The sequence below is a fragment of the Salmo salar genome, chromosome 02 (genome assembly GCF_965601325.2).
Source record: "Salmo salar chromosome 02, fSalSal1, whole genome shotgun sequence".
NCBI classification, from domain to species: domain Eukaryota; kingdom Metazoa; phylum Chordata; class Actinopteri; order Salmoniformes; family Salmonidae; genus Salmo; species Salmo salar.
Genome location: NC_138292.1, coordinates 22,392,113 through 22,416,411, shown reverse-complemented (window position 1 = coordinate 22,416,411; position 24,299 = coordinate 22,392,113). Strand labels below are relative to the sequence as shown.

General features: G+C 46.6%; 1 protein-coding gene across 3 annotated transcripts in view; it reads right to left on the bottom strand.

The window, feature by feature from the left end:
• The window catches only part of ephb6 (eph receptor B6), a 73,252-nt gene that overhangs the window by 16,209 nt on the left and 32,744 nt on the right, over nt 1–24,299 (bottom strand). For all 3 annotated transcript variants that reach the window (XM_014154314.3, XM_014154323.3, XM_045700017.2), the window contains 2 exons: nt 22,005–22,174; nt 21,405–21,700 (listed from right to left, as the gene is read on the bottom strand). In XM_014154314.3, coding sequence (XP_014009789.2) covers nt 21,405–21,700; nt 22,005–22,174 — 466 coding nt within the window. The remainder of the gene's footprint in view (nt 1–21,404; nt 21,701–22,004; nt 22,175–24,299) is intronic.

Genomic DNA, 24,299 nt, shown 5'->3' with positions numbered 1-24,299 from the left:
TAGTTACTGTATTTCTGACTGCTATTCTTTCTTTTTGCAACATGAAATCGCTATCAGTTAGCATGTGGAACATTCAAGGCCTAAACTCATCAACCTTTGGTCTGAAGAGTTTAACACTGGAGTTCAACAAACATCTGAAAGATGTTGACGTCATCATTCTGCAGGAGACATGGTGTAAGGCTGACATTGTCACTCACTGTCCCACAGGCTACAGAGAGGTCATTGTGCCATCACAGAAACACAGCTCTTCCAATAGAGGCAGAGACTCTGGAGGACTGATCATTTGGTACAAATCCGAACTACAAAATCTAATTGATCCCCTCAAAATGGGCAAATATCACATTTGGTTAAAACTGGAAAAAAACTTGTACTGACAGAAAAATATGTGTTCCTTAGTGCAATATATATCCCCCCCTCAGAATCCCCATATTACTCAGAGGAGATCTTCCCCACCCTTGAGGAAGAGATGTGCCATTTCCAGACCCAGGGAAATGTGCTCATCTGTGGGGACACAAATGCGCACACAGGAACACTACCTGATCTAACGAGCACATGAGGTGACAGCTTTACTACAGGCCATACTGTTTCTAACTGTCTTCATCTCCCTCATAGAAACAACAGTGACAGCACCATCAACAGAAACGGAAGGGATCTGTTGCAGCTCTGTAGAAGCCTGGGTCTGTACTTTGTCAATGGTAGGTTACGGGGGGGACTCTTTGGGGAGATTTACCTACTGCTCACCTCTTGGCCACAGTACAGTAGACTATATGATTACAGACATTGACCCTTTCTCTCTCAGCTCATTCACTGTCAAGCCACTAACACCTCTGTCTGATCACAGCCAAATTACGTTGTTCCTCAAAAGAACAGACATGGAAACAACCACACATTCACAGCCCAGTAAGCTGTGCAACATCAGAAATTCATACAGATGGGCCCAAAACAGCACAGAAGAATACCAGAAAGCAACCAGTAACCAAAATATCCAAACACTCTTAGAAAACTTTCTGGATACCACATTCACTCACAGTAAAGAAGGCATTAATCTAGCAGTAAAAAACATCAACTATATATTCAGGCAAATGGCAAAAGAAGCATAATTGAAATTGACAAAAAAACTAAACAAAAAAGATCACAGATGACACCTGGTTTGATGCAGATTGCAAAATTATAAGGAAAAAACTTAGAACACTATCCAACCAAAAGCACAGAGACACAAATAATGGTGAATTACGTCTCATTACTGTGAGACTTTAAAACTCTATAAACGTACACTCAGAACCAAAAAGCACAGTACAACAGCAAGCAGCTGACACTAATTGAGGAGTCCATAAACACAAACAACTTCTGGCAATATTGGAAAAAACTAAAAAAATCGAAACAAGAGGAATTAGCGATACAAAATGGTGACATATGGACAACCATTTTAAAACACTCTACAACACTGTTCAAATTGACACAAACGCAGAACAATGACAAATTCATGAGAAGTTGAATGAATTAGAAAAAGCTATAAAGGACAATCAAAATCCATTGGACTCCCCAATTACTGACCAGGAGCTCTATAAGAAACTTCAGGCTCTCAAATGTAAAAAAGCATGCGGACCTGATGGCATCCTAAATGAGATGCTCAAACTTACTAGTGCAAAATTTCAATTGGCTATATTAAAACTGTTTAATTTGATCCTGAGTGTAGGTTATTTCCCTGACATCTGGAATAAAGGACTCATAACCCCAATCTTTAAGAGCAGAGACAAATTTGACCCTAACAATTACAGAGGCATTTGTGTGAACAGTAACCTGGGGAAGGTTTTCTGTAGTATTATAAATGTAAGAGTTCTAAACTTCCTTAATAAGCACAATGTCTTGAGTAAAAGCCAAATTGGATTTATACCAAAACATCGCACAACTGATCATATTTACACCCTACACACCCTGATAGATAAACATGTCCACCAAAATAATACCAAAATATACGCATGCTTTATCGACTTCCAAAAAGCATTTGATTCTATTTGACATACAGGACTGTTCTACAAAGTTATTGAAAGTGGTGTAGGGGGTAAAACATATGACATAATTAAATAAACGTATACTGGCAATAGGTGCAGCATTAAAATTGGCAAGAAAAGAACAGAATTATTTCACCAGGGGCGGGGCCTTCGCCAGGGTTGCAATCTGAGCCCTGCACTCTTCAATATTTACATCAACGAATTGGCCACTATTCTAGAAAAATCAACAGCCCCTGGTGTTAGTCTCCACAATTCAGAAGTTAAATGCCTACTCTTCGCAGATGACCTATGCCTGCTGTCACCCACAGCACATGGCCTACAGCAGAGCCTGGACCTGCTAGAGCAGTACTGCCAGAGCAGTACTGCCAGACCTGGGCCCTGGCAGTAAACCCCAAAAAGACAAAAATAATGATTTTCCAGAGAAGATCCAGATCTCAGGGAATTAGACCAAAGTTCTCAATTGGTAGAAAATATATAGAGTACTGCACACACTACAATTACTTAGGTTTAAAAATAAGCTCAACCTGACACCTTAATGAGGCAGTGAATGAACTGAGAGACAAAGCACGCAGGGCATTCTACGCCATTAAAAAGCAAATTCAAATTGAAATACATATTAAAATTTGGCTAAAACTAATTGAATGTGACATTGAACCAATCACACTTTAGGGCAGCGAGGTGTGCGGTCCACTTGCAAAACAAGATTTCATTAAATGGGACAAACACCCCATTGAAACCCTGCATGCAGAGTTCTGTAAGTTTCTCCTACATGTCTAGAGGAAAACTACAAACAATGCATGCTGGGCAGAATTAGGCCAATATCCACTAATAATAAAAACTCAAAAAAGAGCAATTAAGTTTTGGAAATATCTAAAATACAGTGACCCCCTCTCATATCATTACCAAGCCCTGCAATGCCAAGAGCTGAGCAAAGAAAAGAGTCCCCTCATCCAGCTGGTCCTGGGGCTGAGTTCACAAACCTGTTCTACTAATACACTGGAGCCTCAGGACCAGAACATCCAATCAATCAGAATAAACTAAATTACAACACAGTCAAAACAAAACTACATTGCTTATTTGGAAACACAAGCACAAACACAAAGCAAAATGCAGTGCTATCTGGCCCTAAATCGACATTACACCGTGGCTAAATATTTGACCATGGTTACTGATCAAAACCTTAGAAAAACCTTGACCAAGTACAGGCTCAGTGAGCACAGCCTTGCCATTGAGAAGGGTAGACACAGGAAAACCTGGCTCCCCGTAGAGGAAAGGCTGTGCAAACACTGCACCACAGCAGAACCTGAGACAGAGCTGCATTTCCTGACAAAATGTAAAAAATATAAAACAATTAGAAAGTGTCATTTCCCCAAATTTGAAACCCTTATTCAAGGTTTCAAAGACCTCTCTGGTGAGGATAGGCTACCCATCCTGTTGGGGGAGGATGTAGAGAGCTGTGGGTTGGCAGCACACTATGTTGCTGCCTGCCATAAGTTGAGGGACCGTGTCTGACAAACCAATCAACCTGCACATGTCCTCTACTGTATGCTTATTGTTATTGTTCAATGTATAGTTTTGACCCTTGGTTATTGTTGTTACTGTTGTCCCGTTGACAATTTTGATTCTCATTTTTATTTTTCATATTGTAAATATCCAAAGTAAGCTTTGGCAATGTGTACATTGTTACATCATGCCAATAAAGCAAATTGAATTGAATTGAATTGAATTGAGAGAGAGAGAGCGATAGAGAGAGAGGAAGAGAGATAGAGAGAGAGAGGAAGAGAGATAGAGAGATAGATAGAGAGAGAGAGAGAGAGAGATAGTGAGTGAGTGAGTGAGTGAGTGAGTGAGTGAGTGAGTGAGTGAGTGAGTGAGTGAGTGAGTGAGTGAGTGAGTGAGTGAGTGAGTGAGTGAGTGAGTGAGTGAGTGAGTGAGTGAGTGAGTGAGAGAGATGGAGTGAGTTAGAGAGAGAGAGATAGATCGAGAGAGCGAGCGAGAGAGAGAGTTAGAGAGAGAGAGAGAGAGAGAGAGAGAGAGTAGAGAGAGAGAGACATGGTGTTATCAGACATATGAGACCGTATAAAAAACTCATCAGACACAGAGCGAGATAAAGAGAGAAAAAGAAAAAGGTGTGTGTGTATCTGTCATTGTGTGTGTGTGTGTGTGTGTGTGTGTGTGTGTGTGTGTGTGTGTGTGTGTGTGTGTGTGTGTGTGTGTGTGTGTGTGTGTGTGTGTGTGTGTGTGTGTGTGTGTGAGACGGTCCTTGGACATGGTGGTCTGAGTGCTCTGCTGTGGTGAACACCTCTCACGTCCTCTGACCTTATTTAGATAACCTTTTCACCAGCATGTACCACCTCCAAAAGTTTAAAAGTCTGTCATTGTGTGTGTGTGTGTGTGTGTGTGTGTGTGTGTATCTGTCATTGTGTGTGTGTGTGTGTGTGTGTGTGTGTGTGTGGTGTGTGTGTGTGTGTGTGTGTGTGTGTGTGTGTGTGTGTGTGTGTGTGTGTGTGTGTGTGTGTGTGTGTGTGCATCTGTGGGTGTGTTTGAGAGAATGCATGTGTACAGGGAGACAGTAAAAGAGAGAGAGGGAATAGAGGAGACGTGGAGAGACAGGGGAGATGTTTAAACAGATAAAAGGCTTCCTGTGTTCTCACTTGTCTGGAAGAGCACAGATTTACTCTCAGACACAGGCGTGAAGTCGGAGAGGGGTGGAAAGATAGAGGGAGAAGGACAGAGAGAAAGGGAGAGAAAGAGAGGGAGAGGGAGAGAGAGAGAGAACTTGGTAGTGGAAAATAGGAAATAAGAAAAGGGACAGACAGAGGGTGGAGGAGAGAGGACCCAACCAAATCATGAAAAAACAAAAAGATAATTACTTGACACATTGGAAAGATTTAACAAAACAAACAGAGCAAACTAGAATGCTATTTGGCACTAAACAGAAAGTACACAGTGGCAGAATACCTGACCACTGTGACTGACCCAAACTTAAGGAAAGCTTTGACTATGTACAGACTCAGTGAGCATAACCTTGCTGTTGAGAAAGGCCGCCGTAGGCAGACCTGGCTCTGAAGAGAAGACAGGCAATGTGCACACTGCCCACAAAATGAGGTGGAAACTGAGCTGTACTTCCTAACCTCCTTCCTAACCAATGTATGACCATATTAGAGACACATATTTCCCTCAGATTACACAGATCCACAAAGAATTCGAAAACAAACCCAATTTTGATAAACTCCCATATCTACTGGGTGAAATACCATAGTGTGCCATCACAGAAGCAAGATTTGTGACCTGTTGCCACAAGAAAAAGGCAACCAGTGAAGAACAAACACCATTGTAAATACAACCCATATTTATGCTTATTTATTTTCCATTTTGTACTTTAACCATTTGTACATTGTTACAACACTGTATATATACATAATATGACATCTGTAATGTCTTTATTCTTTTGAAACTTCTGTATGTGTAATGTTTACTGTTAATTTTTATTGTCTATTTCACTTTTGTATATTATCTACCTCACTTGCTTTGACAATGTTAACACATGTTTCCCATGCCAATAAAGCCCCTTGAATTGAATTGAATTGAATTTAATTGAGAGGAGGAGAGAGGAGCAAAGAGGAGCAGAGAGGAGGAGAGAGGAGGAAAGAGGGGCAGGGAGGGGGAGAGAGGATGAGAGAGGAGGCGAGAGGAGGAGAGAGGAGGAGAGAGGAGACAAGAGGAGCAGGGAGGAGGAGAGAGGACGAGAGAGGAGGAGAGAGGAGCAAAGAGGAGGAGAGAGGAGACAAGAGGAGCAGGGAGGAAGAGAGGACGAGAGAGGAGGAGAGAGGAGCAGAGGAGGAAAGAGGAGCAGGGAGGAGGAGAGAGGATGAGAGAGGAGGAGAGAGGAGCAGAGAGGAGGAGATAGGAGAGTGAAGGAGAGAGGAGGAGATTGGAGGAGAGAGGAGCAGAGAGGAGGAGAAAGGAGGAGAGGAGGAAAGATGAGGAGAGGAAAAGAGAGGAGGAGAGTAGAGGAGAGGGGAGAGAGGATGAGAGAGGAGGAGAGAGGAGCAGAGAGGAGGAGAGAGGAGACAAGAGGAGCAGGGAGGAAGAGAGGACGAGAGAGGAGGAGAGAGGAGCAGAGAGGAGAGAGGAGGAAAGAGGAGCAGGGAGGAGGAGAGAGGATGAGAGAGGAGGAGAGAGGAGCAGAGAGGAGGAGAAAGGAGGAAAGAGAGGGAAGATGAGGAGAGGAAAAGAAAGGAGGAGAGTAGAGGAGAGAGGAGGAGAGGGGTTAGAAAGAGAGAGAAGAAGTACTGGTAGAGGAGTGGAGAGAAAAGGGAATTGTTCCATCCATCTTTCATGCCTCTGGCACACATTACCAGACGTGTTCTATAGGGCTGTGACACGGAACACGACTTCACTACAAAACTTCCACGCTGTTTCTATTGCCAACAATAACCCGCACTTTCTATTTGCCCTCCCCTCCACCCCTCTCAGCCAATCACACAGCTTCTTACTGCTCCCTCTTCTGCCCTCTGCCCCTTCCTCTGTCTGCATCCCCCTCTCCCTCCCTTCCTCCATCCACCCTCCCTCTGTTTCCACACAATGGACGGTTAATACAGCTTATGTATATTACGAACTGGAGGCCCGCATGTCTTTACATTACCACTCACTATACTGAGGGAAGGAGGAGGCCCGCATGTCTTTACATTACCACTCACTATACTGAGGGAAGGAGGAGGCCTGCATGTCTTTACATTACCACTCACTATACTGAGGGAAGGAGGAGGCCCGCATGTCTTTACATTACCACTCACTATACTGAGGGAAGGAGACCTGCATGTCTTTACATTACCACTCACTATACTGAGAGAAGGAGGAGGCCTGCATGTCTTTACATTACCACTCACTATACTGAGAGAAGGAGGAGGCCCGCATGTCTTTACATTACCACTCACTATACTGAGAGAAGGAGGAGGCCTGCATGTCTTTACATTACCACTCACTATACTGAGGGAAGGAGGAGGCCTGCATGTCTTTACATTACCACTCACTATACTGAGGGAAGGAGGAGGCCTGCATGTCTTTACATTACCACTCACTATACCGAGGGAAGGAGGGAGGGAGGAAGGAAGGAAGGGAAAGGGAGGGAGGGAGGGTGGGAGTGCGGGTGGGAGAGGGAGGTTGAGGAACAGGGAGGGAGAGGGAGAGGGAGGGAGGGTGAGAGTGGGGGTGGGAGAGGGAGGGTGAGGAACAGGGAGGGAGAGAGAGGGTGGGTGAGAAACAGGGAGAGAGAGAGAGGGAGGGTGGGAGTGGGGGTGGGAGAGGGAGGGTGAGGAACAGGGAGGGAGAGAGAGGGAGGGTGGGAGTGGGGTGGGAGAGAGAGGGTGAGGAACAGGGAGGGAGAGAGAGGGAGTGTGGGTGTGGGGGTGGGAGAGAGAGGGTGAGGAACAGGGAGGGAGAGAGAGGGAGGGTGGGAGTGGGGGTGGGAGAGAGAGGGTGAGGAACAGGGAGGGAGAGAGAGGGAGGGTGGGAGTGGGGGTGGGAGAGGGAAGGTAGGAACAGGGAGGAGAGAGAGGGAGGGTGGGAGTGGGGGTGGAGAGAGAGGGTGAGGAACAGGGGGGAGAGAGAGGGAGGGTGAGGAACAGGGAGGGAGAGAGAGGGAGGGTGGGAGTGGGGGTGGGAGAGGGAAGGTGAGGAACAGGGGGGAGAGAGAGGGAGGGTGAGGAACAGGGAGGGAGAGAGAGGGAGGGTGGGAGTGGGGGTGGGAGAGGGCGGGTGAGGAACAGGCAGGGAGAGAGAGGGAGGGTGAGGAACAGGGAGGGAGAGAGAGGGAGGGTGGGAGTGGGGGTGGGAGAGGGAGAGGGAGGGTAAAGAACAGGGAGGGAGAGAGAGGGTGAGGAACAGGGAGGGAGAGGGAGGGTGAGGAACAGAGAGGGAGAGAGAGGGAGGGTGGGAGTGGGGGTGGAAGAGGGAGGGTGAGGAACAGGGAAAGAGAGAGAGGGAGGGTGGGAGTGGGGGTGGGAGAGGAAGGGTGAAAAACAGGGAGGGAGAGAGAGGGAGGGTGAGGAACAGGGAGGGAGAGAGGGTGGGAGTGGGGGTGGGAGAGGGAGAGAGAGAGAGAGAGAGAGAGAGAGAGAGAGAGAGAGAGAGAGAGAGAGAGAGAAAGAGAGAGGGAGAAAGAGAGAGAGAGAGAGAGAGAGAGAGAGAGAGAGAGAAAGAGAGAGAGAGAGAGAAGAGAGAGAGAGAGAGAGAGAGAAAGAGAGAGGGAGAAAGAGAGAGAGAGAGAGAGAGAGAGAGAGAGACTAGAGGGATGTAGAAAGGAAAGGGGGATGGGACTGAAATGGTAGCAGAGAAAAAGAGAGGGACACAATGGAAGAGAGAGAAAGACGAAAAGAACCAAAAGAGAATAATAGGCATAAACAAAGGGAGAGAGAGAGAGAGAGAGAGAGAGAGAGAGAGAGAAGGATGGATGGATGGATGGATGGCAATGAAATGCCGTTGACATGGTACTTGGTATTTAGATCACTGACCCAATTTCTCCATCTCTCTCTCTCTGCCCTCTCTCCCACTATCTCTCTCTTATGTCCTCATTCTCTCTTTTGCTCCCAGCATTCTAATCTGACACACACACGCACACACAGACTTGTCCTAGCGCAGATGCAACCACACACAGGAGACATGAATACACATGGTTCCATGAGCAAATACCTTGTTCCCTTCTGTCTCTCTATCCTCTCCTCTCTCTCTCTCTCTCTCTCTCTCTCTCTCTCGTCTGTCTATCTCTATCCTCTCCTCCCTCTCTCCCTTCTGTCTCTATCCTCTCCTCCCTCTCTCCCTTCTCTATCCATCCTCTCCTCCCTCTCTCCCGTCTGTCTCTCTAGCCTCTCCTCCCTCTCTCCCGCCTGTCTCTCTCTATCCTCTCCTCCCTCTCTCCTGTCTGTCTCTCTCTATCCTCTCCCTCCCTCTCTCTCCATCCTCTCCTCCCTCTCTCCCGTCTGTCTCTCTCTATCCTCTTCTCCCTCTCTCCCTCCCTCTCTCTCCATCCTCTCCTCCCTCTCTCCCTTCTGTCTCTCTATCCTATCCTTCCTCTCCTCCCTTCTCCCTTCTATCTCTCTCTATCCTCTCCTCCCTTTCTCTCTTCTGTCTCTCTCCATCCTCTCCTCCCTCTCTCCCGTCTGTCTCTCTCTATCCTCTTCTCCCTCTTTCCCGTCTGTCTCTCTCTATCCTCTCCTCCCTCTCTCCAGCCTGTCTCTCTCTATCCCTTCCTCCCTCTCTCGTCTGTCTGTCTCTCTCTATCCTCTCCTCCCTCTCTCCTGCCTGTCTCTCTCTATCCTCTCCTCCCTCTCTCCCATCTGTCTCTCTCTATCCTCTCCCTCTCTCCCTTCTGTCTCTATATCCTCTCCTCCCTCTCCCCCTTCTGTGTCTTTCTTTCCTCTCCTCCCTCTCTCCCGTCTGTCTCTCTCTATCCTCTCCTCCCTCTCTCCCATCTGTCTCTCTCTATCCTCTCCTCCCTCTCTCCATTCTGTCACTCTATCCTCTCCTCCCTCTCTCCCTTCTGTCTCTCTCTATCCTCTCCTCACTCTCTCCATTCTGTCACTCTATCCTCTCCTCCCTCTCTCCCTTCTGTCTCTCTCTATCCTCTCCTCCCTCTCTCCTGTCTGTCTCTCTCTATCCTCTCCTCCCTCTCTCCTGTCTGTCTCTCTCTTTCCTCTCCTCCCTCTCTCCCTTCTGTCTCTCTCTATCCTCTCCTCCCTCTCTCCCTTCTGTCTCTCTCTATCCTCTCCTCCCTCTCTCTCTCTATCCTCTCCTCCCTCTCTCCCTTCTGTCTCTCTCTATCCTCTCCTCCCTCTCTCCCTTCTGTCACTCTATCCTCTCCTCCCTCTCTCCCTTCTGTCTCTCTCTATCCTATCCTCCCTCTCTCCCATCTGTCTCTCTCTATCCTCTCCTCCCTCTCTCCCTTCTGTCTCTGTCTATCCTCTCCTCCCTCTCTCCCTTCTGTCTCTCTAGCCTCTCCTCCCTCTCTCACGTCTGTCTCTCTCTATCCTCTCCTCCCGCTCTCTCGTCTGTCTGTCTCTATCCTCTCCTCCCTCTCTCCCTTCTGTCTCTCTATCCTCTCCTCCATCTCTCCCGTCTGTCTATCTCTATCCTCTCCTCCGTCTCTCTCTCCATCTCTCCACTGTATGTCTGTGGCATTCTATAGTTAGTGACATTTGTCCAGTAAATGCATATTGAATGGTAATAACATGTTCTAATCTGCTCCATATCCCTTTAAGCCCTGCCCTGGTTACACTCATGCCTTAATGGATTGTTCCTCTCAGAAAAACAGGTCTGAACATTTAACACTATCTAGTTCATATCAGATAGCTGTCATAATATCAACATGGGGTTACATGACCTGGAGAAAGATATTTCCTAGACATATTGGGCTCCCGAGTAGCGGTCCAAGGCACTGCATCTCAGTGCTAGAGGCGTCATTTACAGACACTGGTTCGATTCCAGGCTGATTCTCAACTGGCTGTGATTGGGAGTCCTGTAGGGCGGCACACAATTGGCCCAGCGTCGTCCGGGTTTGGCCGGGGTAGGTCGTCATTGTAAATAAGAAGGTATTTTTAACTGACTTGACTAGTTAAATAAAGGTTCAATTCAAATATATATATATATATATATATATATATATATATATATATATATATATATATATATATATATAACATAATACAGATCAAACAGCTAAGGTACTCTCTTAGAAAAAAGGTTCCAAAAGGGTTCTTCGGCTGTACCCTGACACGTCTTGACCAGTAAAGGGGTCTATTTGTTATTGTAGTTTGGTCAGGACGTGGCAGAGGGTATTTGTTTTCATGGTTTTGTGTATGTGTTTAGATAGAGGGATATTTTGTGTAGAGTGTTTCTGGGGTTTATTGGTGTAAGTGTCGATGTAGAGGGGGTAGTTGATTTAGGTGGTTCGGGGTGTGTGTGTATTGTAGAGGGGTATTTGATTTATGTGTTCCGGGGTGTTGGGTATGTTCTTGTGTTTGTATTTCTAAGGGGCTGTTCTAGTTTTGTATTTCTGTGTTGGCCTGGTATGACTCTCAATCAGGAACAGCTGTACATCGTTGTTGCTGATTGAGAGTCATACTTAGGGAGCCTGTTTTCACCTGTCACTTTGTGGGAGGTTATTTCCGTGTTTAGCGTTATGCCTTACAGGACTGTCTATCGTCGTTGTGTTTTTTGTATACGTGTTTTGTTTTGGTTTCCCTTCTTTGTCCTAATAAAAGAAGATGAGTGTACATATACCCGCTGTGTTTTGGTCTCAACCCTACGACACCCGTGACAGTACCCATAGGAGAACCCTTTTTGGTTCCAGGTAGAACCCTCCGTGGAAAAGGTTTTACATGGAACCAGAAAGAGTTCTACCTGGAAACAAAAGGGTTCTATCTGGAACCAAAAATGATTGTTCAAAGGGAGAGCGAAAGAACCTGTCATAGGGGTCGTTGAATGGAGACCAAGGCGCAGCGTGCATAGTGCTCATTCTTTGTCTTTAATGAATACACTTTAACAACAAAACAACAAACAACCAACAACAGTCCCGTCAGGTACACTAGAATAAACGGAAACAACTACCCACAAACCCCAAAGGAAAACAGGCTGCCTAAGTATGGCTTCCAATCAGAGACAACGAAAGACACCTGCCTCTGATTGGAAACCATACCCGGCCAAAACATGGAACACGAAACATAGAAATAGAATTCTAGCACGATCCCAGCTAGAAACAGAAAACCCAAAAACCACCCAAAACAACCACCTGTCACGCCCTGACAACTCCACTATGGCAAATGACCTCTTACAATGGTCAGAACGTGACAGTACCCCCCCAAAGGTGCAGACTCTGACTGCACCCCTAACCTAACCAAACCAACAAAAACAACCCCAAACACAAAGGGAGGGAAGGGAGGGTGGCCAACGTCTATGGCGGCTCACAACCCGTCTTGGCTCGATGCTGGGTCTAGCCCGGCAAGGGCGGAGCGCTGGCACAGGACGAACTGGGCTGTGCTGGGGAATGCGGGGTACCGTGCGTGGAGCAGGCGTAGGATATCCTGGGCCGAAGAGCCGCACTGGAGACCAGATACGTTGAGCCGGCGCACTTCTTCCTGGCTGCCGGCCAACTCTCGCACGGCAACGTTGAGGAGCTTGTACCGACCGCACCGGACTGTGAGTGCGTATGGGCGACATAGTGCACATCACACCATACTGCATTGCTCGCCCCTCTGCACGCCCGCTCCGCAGTGCCATTTCCGCCAGTACCTCTCTCCGGAATCTAGCGTCGAGCTCCGCACTTGACTCCCTGACTGGCTCCGGTTTACTCCATGGCTCTCTCCGATACGCCCGGGAAGTTAGGTCAGGGCTCCCTCTTGACCTTGACAAACCCCAAACATTTTTTTTGGGGGGGGGGGGGCTGCCTCTCCGCCTTGCCTCCTGGAGGATACAGCGCCTCATAATATCGTCGCTCCCTCTTGGCTTCCTCTAATTCCTCCTTCGGGCGACGATACTCCCCAGCCTGGTTCCAGGGTCCCTTCCCATCGAGGATTTCTTCCCACGTCCACGACTCCAGGTACCTTCTCTCACGCTACTTTGTCCTTTTACGGTGGGTAGTTCTGTCATAGCTGTCGTTGAATGAAGACCAAGGCGCAGCGTGCATAGTGCTCATTCTTTGTCTTTAATGAATACACTTTAACAACAAAACAACAAACAACCAACAACAGTCCCGTCAGGTACACTAGACTAAACGGAAACAACTACCCACAAACCCCAAAGGAAAACAGGCTGCCTAAGTATGGCTTCCAATCAGAGACAACGAAAGACACCTGCCTCTGATTGGAAACCATACCCGGAAAACATGGAAAACGAAACATAGAAATAGAATTCTAGCACGATCCCACCTAGAAACAGAAAACCCCAAAACCACCCAAAACAACCACCTGTCACGCCCTGACCACTCCACTATGGCAAATTACCTCTTACAATGGTCAGGACGTGACAGAACCCTTTTAGGTTCTTGATAGTATACACTCTTAGAAAAAAGGTCCTAAGCCAAATGAAATGAAACATCCGGTTCTTAGCACTCACATGACACTCAATAGCAATTGGTTTTAAACCAGTTGAGCAAGCAATGTAACACACCAATCAGACAGTATACCAACATATAAGTGTACGTATATGACACAAACCAATGGTACAAAAGCCATATGATGAGTCACTCCTAATAGTACTAGCAGCTGATCCAGAATCCCTGGAGAGTCACATGGTCCCATGGTGAATACATCCCAGATCATTACATAAATCTATGGACATTCTCCTTGCATAAAGTGTCAAGCAAATCCAATATTCTACTATCCATAGTACACTCCTATCCAATAGTCCGCACTAGGGCACTCTCTCACCGTGTTTAAAATTCCCACAATATCTTGCCCCAGGGTTTGAATTAGATCAGGACAGCCCCATACACATTCAAATATATTCAATGGTACCCCTTTGCGAGCTCTAAATATTAGACACATGTGAATTAATATTTACATATTTTAGTTAACAGGGACATTGCACAATAATTTACATCTCAAAAAACACTGACATAAATTCATCCGTAGTCCTGGGCAAATTACATTCACCAGAACAACCACAGTCCTGGAGAGGTACTAAAGATAAATACATGTTCCTAAGAAAGTTTAGTGTTGAGGAACATATTTCATCAGTGTTAAGGGAACTGTCTTAAGGAATATAGATCATCATTGTTAAGGGAACTGTCTTAAGGAATATATACTGCTCAAAAAAATAAAGGGAACACTTAAACAACACATCCTAGATCTGAATGAAAGAAATAATCTTATTAAATACTTTTTTCTTTACATAGTTGAATGTGTTGACAACAAAATCAGACAAAAATAATCAATGGAAATCCAATTTATCAACCCATGGAGGTCTGGATTTGGAGTCACACTCAAAATGAAAGTGGAAAACCACATTACAGGCTGATCCAACTTTGATGTAATGTCCTTAAAACAAGTCAAAATGAGGCTCAGTAGTGTGTGTGGCCTCCACGTGCCTGTATGACCTCCCTACAACGCCTGGGCATGCTCCTGATGAGGTGGCGGATGGTCTCCTGAGGGATCTCCTCCCAGACCTGGACTAAAGCATCTGCCAACTCCTGGACAGTCTGTGGTGCAACGTGGCGTTGGTGGATGGAGCGAGACATGATGTCCCAGATGTGCTCAATTGGATTCAGGTCTGGGGAACGGGCGGGCCAGTCCATAGCATCAATGCCTTCCTCTTGCAGGAACTGCTGACACACTCCAGCCACATGGGGTCTAGCATTGTCTTGCATTAGGAGGAACCCAGGGCCAACCGCACCAGCATATGGTCTCACAAGGGGTCTGAGGATCTCATCTCGGTACCTAATGGCAGTCAGGCTACCTCTGGCGAGCAGATGGAGGACTGTGCGGCCCCCCAAAGAAATGCCACCCCACACCATGACTGACCCACCGCCAAACCGGTCATGCTGGAGGATGTTGCAGGCAGCAGAACGTTCTCCACAGCGTCTCCAGACTCTGTCACGTCTGTCGCATGTGCTCAGTGTGAACCTGCTTTCATCTGCGAAGAGCACAGGGCGCCAGTGGCGAATTTGCCAATCTTGGTGTTCTCTGGCAAATGCCAAACGTCCTGCATGGTGTTGGGCTGTAAGCACAACCCCCACCTGTGGACGTCGGGCCCTCATACCACCCTCATGGAGTCTGTTTCTGACCGTTTGAGCAGACACATGCACATTTGTGGCCTGCTGGAGGTCATTTTGCAGGGCTCTGGCAGTGCTCCTCCTTGCACAAAGGCGGAGGTAGCGGTCCTGCTGCTGGGTTGTTGCCCTCCTACGGCCTCCTCCACATCTCCTGATGTACTGGCCTGTCTCCTGGTAGCGCCTCCATGCTCTGGACACTACGCTGACAGACACAGCAAACCTTCTTGCCACAGCTCGCATTGATGTGCCATCCTGGATGAGCTGCACTACCTGAGCCACTTGTGTGGGTTGTAGACTCCGTCTCATGCTACTCTAGAGTGAAAGCACCGCCAGCATTCAAAAGTGACCAAAATATCAGCCAGGAAGCATAGGAACTGAGAAGTGGTCTGTGGTTACCATCTGCAGAACCACTCCTTTATTGGGGGTGTCTTGCTAATTGCCTATAATTTCCACCTGTTGTCTATTCCATTTGCACAACAGCATGTGAAATGTATTGTCAATCAGTGTTGCTTCCTAAGTGGACAGTTTGATTTCACAGAAGTGTGATTGACTTGGAGTTACATTGTGTTGTTTAAGTGTTCCCTTTATTTTTTTGAGCAGTGTATATACAGTTGAAGTCGGAAGTTTACATACACCTTAGCCAAATACATTTAAACTCCGTTTTTCACAAATCCTGGTATTTAATCCTAGTAAAAATTCCCTCTCTCAGTTAGGATCACCAATTTATTTTAAGAATGTGAAATGTCAGAATAATAGTAGAGAGAATTATTTATTTCAATTTTGATTTATTTCATCACATTCCCAGTGGGTCAGAAGTTTATATACACTCAATTAGTATTTGGTAGCATTGCCTTTAAATTGTTAAATTGAGTCAAATGTTTCGGGTAGCCTTCCACAAGCTTCCCACAATAAGTTGGGTGAATTTTGGCCCATTCCTCCTGACAGAGCTGGTGTAACTGAGTCAGGTTTGTAGGCCTCCTTTCTCGTACACGCTTTTTCAGTTTTGGCCACATATTTTCTATAGGATTGAGGTCAGGGTTTTGTGATGGCCACTCCAATACCTTGACTTTGTTGTCCTTAAGCCATTTTGCCACAATTCTGGAAGTTTGCTTGGGGTCATTGTCCATTTGGAAGACCCATTTGCAACCAAGCTTTAATTTCCTGACTGATGTCTTGAGATGTTGCTTCAATATATCCACATAATTTTCCATCCTCATTATGTCATCCATTTTGTGAAGTGCACCAGTCCCTCCTGCAGCAAAGTACCCCCACAACATGATGCTGCAACCCCCGTTCTTCGCGGTTGGGATGGTGTTCTTTGGCTTGCAAGCCTCCCCCTTTTCCTCCAAACATAACAATGGTCATTATGGCCAAACAGTTCTATTTTGGTTTCACCAGACCAGAGGACATTTCTCCAAAAAGTACAATCTTTGTCCCCATGTGCAGTTGCAAACCGTAGTCTTGCTTTTTTATGGCAGTTTTGGGGCAGTGGCTTCTTCCTTGCTGTGCGGCCTATCAGGTTATGTCGATATAGGACTCGTTTTACTGTGGATATAGGACTCGTTTTACTGTGCCAATAGGTACAAAAGAGATACTTTTGTACCTATTTCCTCCAGCATTTTCACAAGGTCCTTTGCTATTGTTCTGGCATTGATTTTTACTTTTCGCACCAAAGTACCTCCATCTCTAGGAGACAGAACGTCTCCTTCCTGAACGGTACGATGGCTGCGTGGTCCCATGGTGTTTATACTTGCGTACTATTGTTTGTACAGATGAACATGGTACCTTCAGGCGTTTGGAAATTGCTCCCAAGGATGAACCAGACTTGTGGAGGTCTACAATTTTGTTTCTGAGGTCTTGGCTGATTTATTTTGATTTTCCCATGATGTCAAGCAAAGAGGCACCGAGTTTGAAGGTAGGCCTTGAAATACATCCACAGGTACACCTCCAATTGTGTCACGTTCGTTGTCTTCAAACTCCCTGTCAAATATCAGCCAAGGCGCAGCGTGCCGGTAATTCCACATTCTTTATTGGAAAAAACTGAACAAAACAATAAACAGGTAAACAGAAAGAAACGTGACGCAACTGTGGCGAACACAAAACACTCACAGAAGATCCCACCACAATAAGACCAAGCAGCGTGGCATGGACCAGTGGACATGGGAGGAGATTCTGGACGGCAAAGGACCCTGGAGTCAGGCTGGGGAGTATCGCCGTCCGAGGGAGGAGATTGAGGCAGCGAGAGAGGAGCGGCGATATTACGAGGCACTATGCCAACGACAAGGCAAGCATGACAGGCCGCCCCCCAATTATTTTTTTGGGGGCGGGGGGGGCACAAGGGGAGATTGGCAGAGTCAGGGTGGAGACCTGAGCCAACTCCCCATGCTTACTGTTGGGAGAGTAGGACTGGTCAGGCACCGGGTTTTGGTGATCCATGGCGCGGAGCCTGCAGTGATGATCCATGGCATGGAGCTTGCAGCGACGGTCCCCAGTCCAGAACCTCCTTAGACGGCCTACAGTCCGGAACCTCCTGAGACGGCTCACAGTCCGGAACCTCCAGCGATGTTCCCCAGTCCAGAGTCTTCAGTGATGGTCTGCAGTCCAGAGTCTTCAGCGGCGGTCTGCAGTCCAGAGTCTTCAGCGGCGGTCTGCAGTCCAGAGCCTCCAGTGGCGGTCTGCAGTCCAGAGCCTCCAGCGGCGGTCTGCAGCCCAGAGCCTCCAGCGGCGGTCTGCAGCCCAGAGCCTCCAGCGGCGGTCTGCAGCCCAGAGTCTCCAGCGGCGGCCTGCAGCCCAGAGCCTCCAGCGGCGGCCTGCAGCCCAGAGCCTCCAGCGGCGGCATGCAGCACAGAGCCTCCGGTGATGATCTATGGTCCGGTTCCTCCTCCGACGATCCACGGTCCGGTGGCACAAAAGAAGAGGGATCAGCGGTCGGAGCGGAACCGCCACCATGGGTAGATGCCCACCCAGACCCTCCCCTATAGGTTCAGGTTTGCGGCCGGGAGTCCGCACCTTGGGGGGGGGGGGGGGGAATAGGGGTACTGTCACGCCCTGACCTGAGAGAGACGGTTTATTTCTCTATTTTGTTAGGTCAGGGTGTGGGGTGGGCAGTCTATGTGTTATATTTCTATGTTGTCTTTTTCTTTGATTGGCCGAGTATGGTTCCTAATCATAGGCAGCTGTTTATCGTTGTCTCTGATTGGGAATCATACTTAGGCAGCCCTTTTTTCCTCCTTCAGTGTGGGATCTTGTTTTTGTACAGCTTAGTTAGCCTGCAGAACGTGACGTTCGTTTTCTGTTGTTTATTGTTTTGATTTAGTGTTCTGAGTTAAAATAAATTTTGAACATGAGCACTCACCACGCTGCACCTTGGTCTCCTCATTACGACAATCGTCACAAATTGACTCAAATGATGTCAATTAGCCTATCAGAAGCTTTTAAAGCCATTACATAATTTTCGGGAATTTTCCAAGCTGTTTAAAGGCACAGTCAACTTCTGACCCACTAGAATTGTGATGCAGTGAATTATAAGTGAAATAATCTGTCTGTAAACAATTGTTGGAAAAATTACTTGTGTCATGCACAAAGTAGATGTCCTAACCGACTTGCCAAAACTATAGTTTGTTAACAAGAAATTTGTGGAGTGGTTGAAAAATGAGTTGTAATGACTCCAACCTAAGTGTATGTAAACTTCCGACTTCAACTGTACATCATCAGTGTTAAAGGAACTGTGTGACATGAAACTGATGTGGACCTCCTTAGAAAGCCCCATGATGTCTGTTTCATGTCTGGGTGTACGGGTGTAATTGTGTCTAATGCTCAGTCGTGCTTCTGCTGAGCCTACACATACACACACACACTCTCTCTCTCTCTCTCTCTCTCTCTCTCTCTCTCTCTCTCTCTCTCTCTCTCTCTCTCTCTCTCTCTCTCTCTCTTTCTCTCTCTCTCTCTCTCTCTCTCTCGACGCGAATGTCAATGGAGAAAACATCTAGTGTAGGTCTTCTGCTGAGGAGAGAACAGTGTGCTGCTTGTCTCCTGCTCTGTTCCCTGTCATCACTAGAGGATCTGAGAGGAGTTAGTGGTTCTGATGGCTGAGCTGGTTAGAGCGTGGATGGTGCTTGTAACACCAAGCGGTTGTGGGTTTAATTCCAGCACAGGTCACTACTAATGAATAGCTTAACATTAAGTCCATTTGGATTACAGCATTTGCTGAATGAACATATCATTCATCAGTTCCGATCTTGAATGTGCCAGGAACCCCCTTAGAGCTGTACAACTGAGTTGTTGGTGTCTACACAGATATTTATACCTGAGCCACAGAGACAATGTAGAATAAAGACCCTCAGCGACCACGGCGACCACAGCCCAGCAACCGTCTCAGCTATCAGTTTTTTCATCCAAACGACCAAACAGGGACAACAATGGCATGACGTCACATCCACATCATTAGTCAATGACCTGATCAACTAAACATAATCACAGAATAATTAGAACACAAAAAACCCTGTGTTTGTTGGGGCTCCCACTCCTTATGATCTGTTTAGCCCCATCTGGGAGGCCAAGCCACAGACCCACAGAGTGGACTTGGAGTGGTTATTTCTCAGTAAATATCAATCAAAGTGGGACAAACCGTGTGAGTGGCGGGGAGAGCCCAGATGTAAGCCATTAGAGCATGAAGACATTTCACAGTTGACTTGGTTCAGAGCAGCAGTATTAATGAAGCTGTTAGCTAGCTTGGGACTGGGAGGCCCCTGACCAGCCCTGGCCTGTGGAGGAGAGGGTAACTGATAGCCCCACAGAGAACTACTGGACCTTTACTTTCAACTGTCAACAGTCCAGGGATAACACGCACACACACACACACACGCGCACACACACACACACACACACACACACACACACACACACACAGCCTCCCGCTGTCCACATCTCAGTCAATACCCCTTCCCCCTCTCTCTGTCTCCTTACTTTCCTCAGACTTTCTGCTTGCTCAATTCCTTAAGTCGTTAACTTGTGTCCACTTATCCCCTCTCTCCCTCCATCTCCCCCTCTCTCTTTCCCTCTCTCCCGCTGTGGTTTCTGTCACTTGTTCACAGACGAATGGCCATTACATCACTATGACCTAAATGTGTCACATCTCTCCCTCCCTCTCTCTCTTCACCTCCCCCCTCTCTTTCCCCCTCCCCTCTCTCTCTACCTCTCTTTCTCTCCTCCTTCTCTCAATATTCCATGGTGTCTTTCTTGAGATTTCTCCAAAACATATCTTTCTCGTTGACCCCCGTCCAGTGAAGGTAGAAAACGTTACTTTTTCAGGGTGCACACTGACCCAGACTGTGGTGTAGTGTCCATGTCCCTGTAGTGTGTGTGTGAGAGAGAGAGAGAGAGAGAGAGAGAGAGAGAGAGAGAGAGAGAGAGTTCCTCTACTCCTCTGCGCTAACACACTGGGTCAAGTGGGGCTTGTTGAAGCAGTAGTTGAGCTCTTGGTCTGACAAGCTGTCTCTTATTCCCCTGAGTTCTGCTCCCTTCCTGCTTCTTCAGTTAAAACACCCCCCAACACAGAGACCACAACACAAAGCCCTCATCTCCTACTTATGCTCCCAGACATAAACACCTTTTCATTTATGTAGGCTATTGCTGACACAGTCTCATAAAACCTTATGCCCATCATCAACCCCCCCGCAACACACACACACGCACACACACACAAAGGCACATGGCCATTGTCCGTCCCTTACAGGAGAACTGACAGGACAGGGGACAGGAGAACTGACAGGAAGGGGGACAGGAGAACTGACAGGACAGGAGACAGGAGAACTGACAGGAGGGGGGACAGGAGAACTGACAGGACAGGAGACAGGAGAACTGACAGGAGGGGGACAGGAGAACTGACAGGAGGGGGACAGGAGAAATGACAGGACAGGAGACAGGAGAACTGACAGGACAGGACACAGGAGAACTGACAGGACAGGGGACAGGAGAACTGACAGGAAGGGGGACAGGAGAACTGACAGGACAGGAGACAGGAGAACTGACAGGAGGGGGACAGGAGAACTGACAGGACAGGGGTCAGGACAACTGACAGGAGAGTGGACAGGAAAACTGACAGGAAGGGGGACAGGAGAACTGACATGAGGGGGACAGGAGAACTGACAGGACAGGAGGCAGGAGAACTGAAAGGACAGGGGACAGGAGAACTGACAGGAGGGGGACAGGATAACTGACAGGAGGGGGACAGGAGAACTGACAGGACAGGAGACAGGAGAACTGACAGGACAGGGGACAGGAGAACAGACAGGACAGACAGGACAGGGGACAGGAGAACTGACAGGAAGGGGGACAGGAGAACTGACAGGACAGGAGACAGGAGAACTGACAGGAGGGGGGACAGGAGAACTGACATGACAGGGGTCAGGACAACTGACAGGAGAGTGAACAGGACAACTGACAGGAAGGGGGACAGGAGAACTGACAGGAAGGGGGACAGGAGAACTGACAGGAAGGGCGACAGGAGGCTAAAACTTTAGATATTGTTAAATATTGTTGGTCCTTTGACATTTTAGTGTGTGTGTGTTTTAAGTTTCAAAAAGTATACCAGACTTGTTGATAATAAGGTTTGCATTGGGACTCACCTAAGCAGGCAGATCCGTTTTGATTGGGCTCATATCCCTCTTCACAGATGCACCCACCCACCGGCACCATCCAGTCACCTTCTGCGTTGCAGTGCATGCGAGGGGCGGAGCCTCCCTGTGCTTGGCTGTGGGGAACACAAGTCCCAGTCACAGGGACCAAGGCGGTAGGCTCCGCCCCTGAGGGTGTGGCCGGATAGGAAGCAAGATAGCGATTGGTTGCTGGGCAGCGGCGGTAGAAGATGGACACACCCATGAGAGAGACGCATGCGCCGCTGTCGACGATGGCCAGGACGAATCTAAAACAGGGTTCAAGGGTCATAACATGTTAACTTATTATCAGGCTTGAACTGCACTGTTGGTTCAGGGCTTGTAAGTAAGCATTTCACGGTAAGGTCTACACCTGTTGTATTCGGCGCATGTGACAAATAAAGTTTAATTTTATTTGAAGGACCACTAGATAGGTGACAGCAATAGTTTAGGTGAGTTAGTTACCATACACTGTTGCCTACAAAGTGGCAAAGGACTATTTGTCACAAGTGATGAGCATGGTTTGAATATGGAAATGTTCCTGAATTTGTTTCAAACGTTCTCGTACAGTACCCATTGCGTGTGAGCGGAGCGAAGCTGCGGGTCTTGATGTTGACCCGACGGTAGCGGTCTGGTTGGTACTGGTGAGGCAGGCTGGGCTCCACCTTGGTGAAACTCTTATCTGCTGCTATGGTGTCAATCTTCACCCAGCCCTCCCTCGTGTCCTTCTCTCCACTGGACGGCTGGACAGAGATGGGAAAGGGGGATGGGGAGGAAGAGAGGGAGGAGAGAGGGGGATCATGTAATACATTTCATTGTGGAAATTAAAATGTGAGGGATTAGGGAGAAGGATAAGATAAAGAGCATGTAACAGTTGATTCAAGTATTTAAGAGTATGCAACAGTTAGCTCTGAGGGTACTCATTGAGTCAAAAACAAACAGTCACGGACCTGTGACAGTCTGTGTTTTAATATAATCTAATTCTTCCCAGTTTCAAGATAACCGTGCTAACTTTCCCCAGCGACTTAGACTCCTGGCCTTCCTGCTGCTCTCCACTCTACATTCCTCTCCACTTCACTCATCAGCCTCTTATTTGAATTTTAAACAGTATCTAACTTTCCCCAAAGAGAAATGTATTCATCCACAAATACTGCATCCTTCCCTCTGTGAGAGCAGCACACGACACGCGGACACAACAAGAGCTCAGCACCCTATCGACTCGGCAAAACAGCTCTGTAACTGGTCTCCTACAAAGCACTGATGTGAGATGAGAAATGTAGTTTATTTAATGAGATTGAGGGGGATGAGAATGAGAGGAATGTTATGGCAAACCAAAGCATAATTGTTTCCTTGCTTTTGGAACACGCTTTGGAACATGCAGAACTACATATTACCAAAATGGGATAATGGGAAATGTAGTCTTTAAGCTCTACGTCTTGACAGATGTTTTTAGAAACTATAAATACCATGGGAAGAGACAATTTGTCTTGGCTTAAAATGGCTTAAACTGTTTAGTATTAATCAAAAATGTATCAGTTTCACTTCAAATAAAAAGGTTTGACAGCATTGCCATATACAATTCAGGTCAGTTTTGGATGTCCCAATGCCTTGGCATCAGGTTCATGAACTGACATATAAAACAACAATTGACACATCAATTTGTTCATTTCATTGTAAACTATTATATAAAATACTTGCTACAAAAAGAATGCTCAATATATGGGCATTGGACAGTCAGCCTTGTGTAGACACGAGGAAACACAATCTATAGAACATATTTTCTGGTACCGTACATCAGTGGTTCGCTTCTGAGTCAGGTCCAGGAATGGTTGTTCTGTCATAACTACAACTACAACCTTATCGATATGGATAATGTAGCTAGTGTGACCATATTGTCAGTGCTAAGCAAGCTATTTATCTTTATTAATGGCAACATCAGTTTATCAAGCCAACTATCTTTATTAATGGCAATGTCAGCTTATCAATGCTATTTATCTTTATTAATGGCAACGTCAGCTTATCAATGCTATCTATCTTTATTAATGGCAACGTCAGCTTATCAATGCTATCTATCTTTATTAATAGCAACGTCAGCTTATCAATGCTATCTATCTTTATTAATGGCAACGTCAGCTTATCAATGCTATCTATCTTTATTAATGGCAACGTCAGCTTATCAATGCTATCTATCTTTATTAATGGCAATGTCAGCTTATCAATGCTATCTATCTTTATTAATGGCAACGTCAGCTTATCAATGCTATCTATCTTTATTAATGGCAACGTCAGCTTATCAATGCTATCTATCTTTATTAATGGCAACGTCAGCTTATCAATGCTATCTATCTTTATTAATGGCAACGTCAGCTTATCAATGCTATCTATCTTTATTAATGGCAATGTCAACTTATCAATGCTATCTATCTTTATTAATAGCAACGTGTAACGGTTGTCGTCGGGGATAGAGGACCAAAACGCAGCAGGAATGTGGATGCTCATCTTGTTATTTATTTTAACATAAAGAGAACACCAAAATAACAAAAACGAAGAACGCACGAACAACAAAACAGTCTTGTCATGCTCACACAGGCAAAACAAGAAACAATCTCCCACAAACACTTAACCAAACACATACCCATATATAGGACTCTCAATCAGAGACAACGAGAAAGCACCTGCCTCCAATTGAGAGTCCAACCCCCATCAACCTAAACATAGAAATACAACAAACCAGAAAGAACATAGAAATACAAAACATAGAACATAGACCAAAACCCGGAAATAATAAATCAAACACCCTACTACATAAATCCCCACCCCGAACCACATAAACAAAATACCCTCTGCCACGTCCTGACCAAACTACAA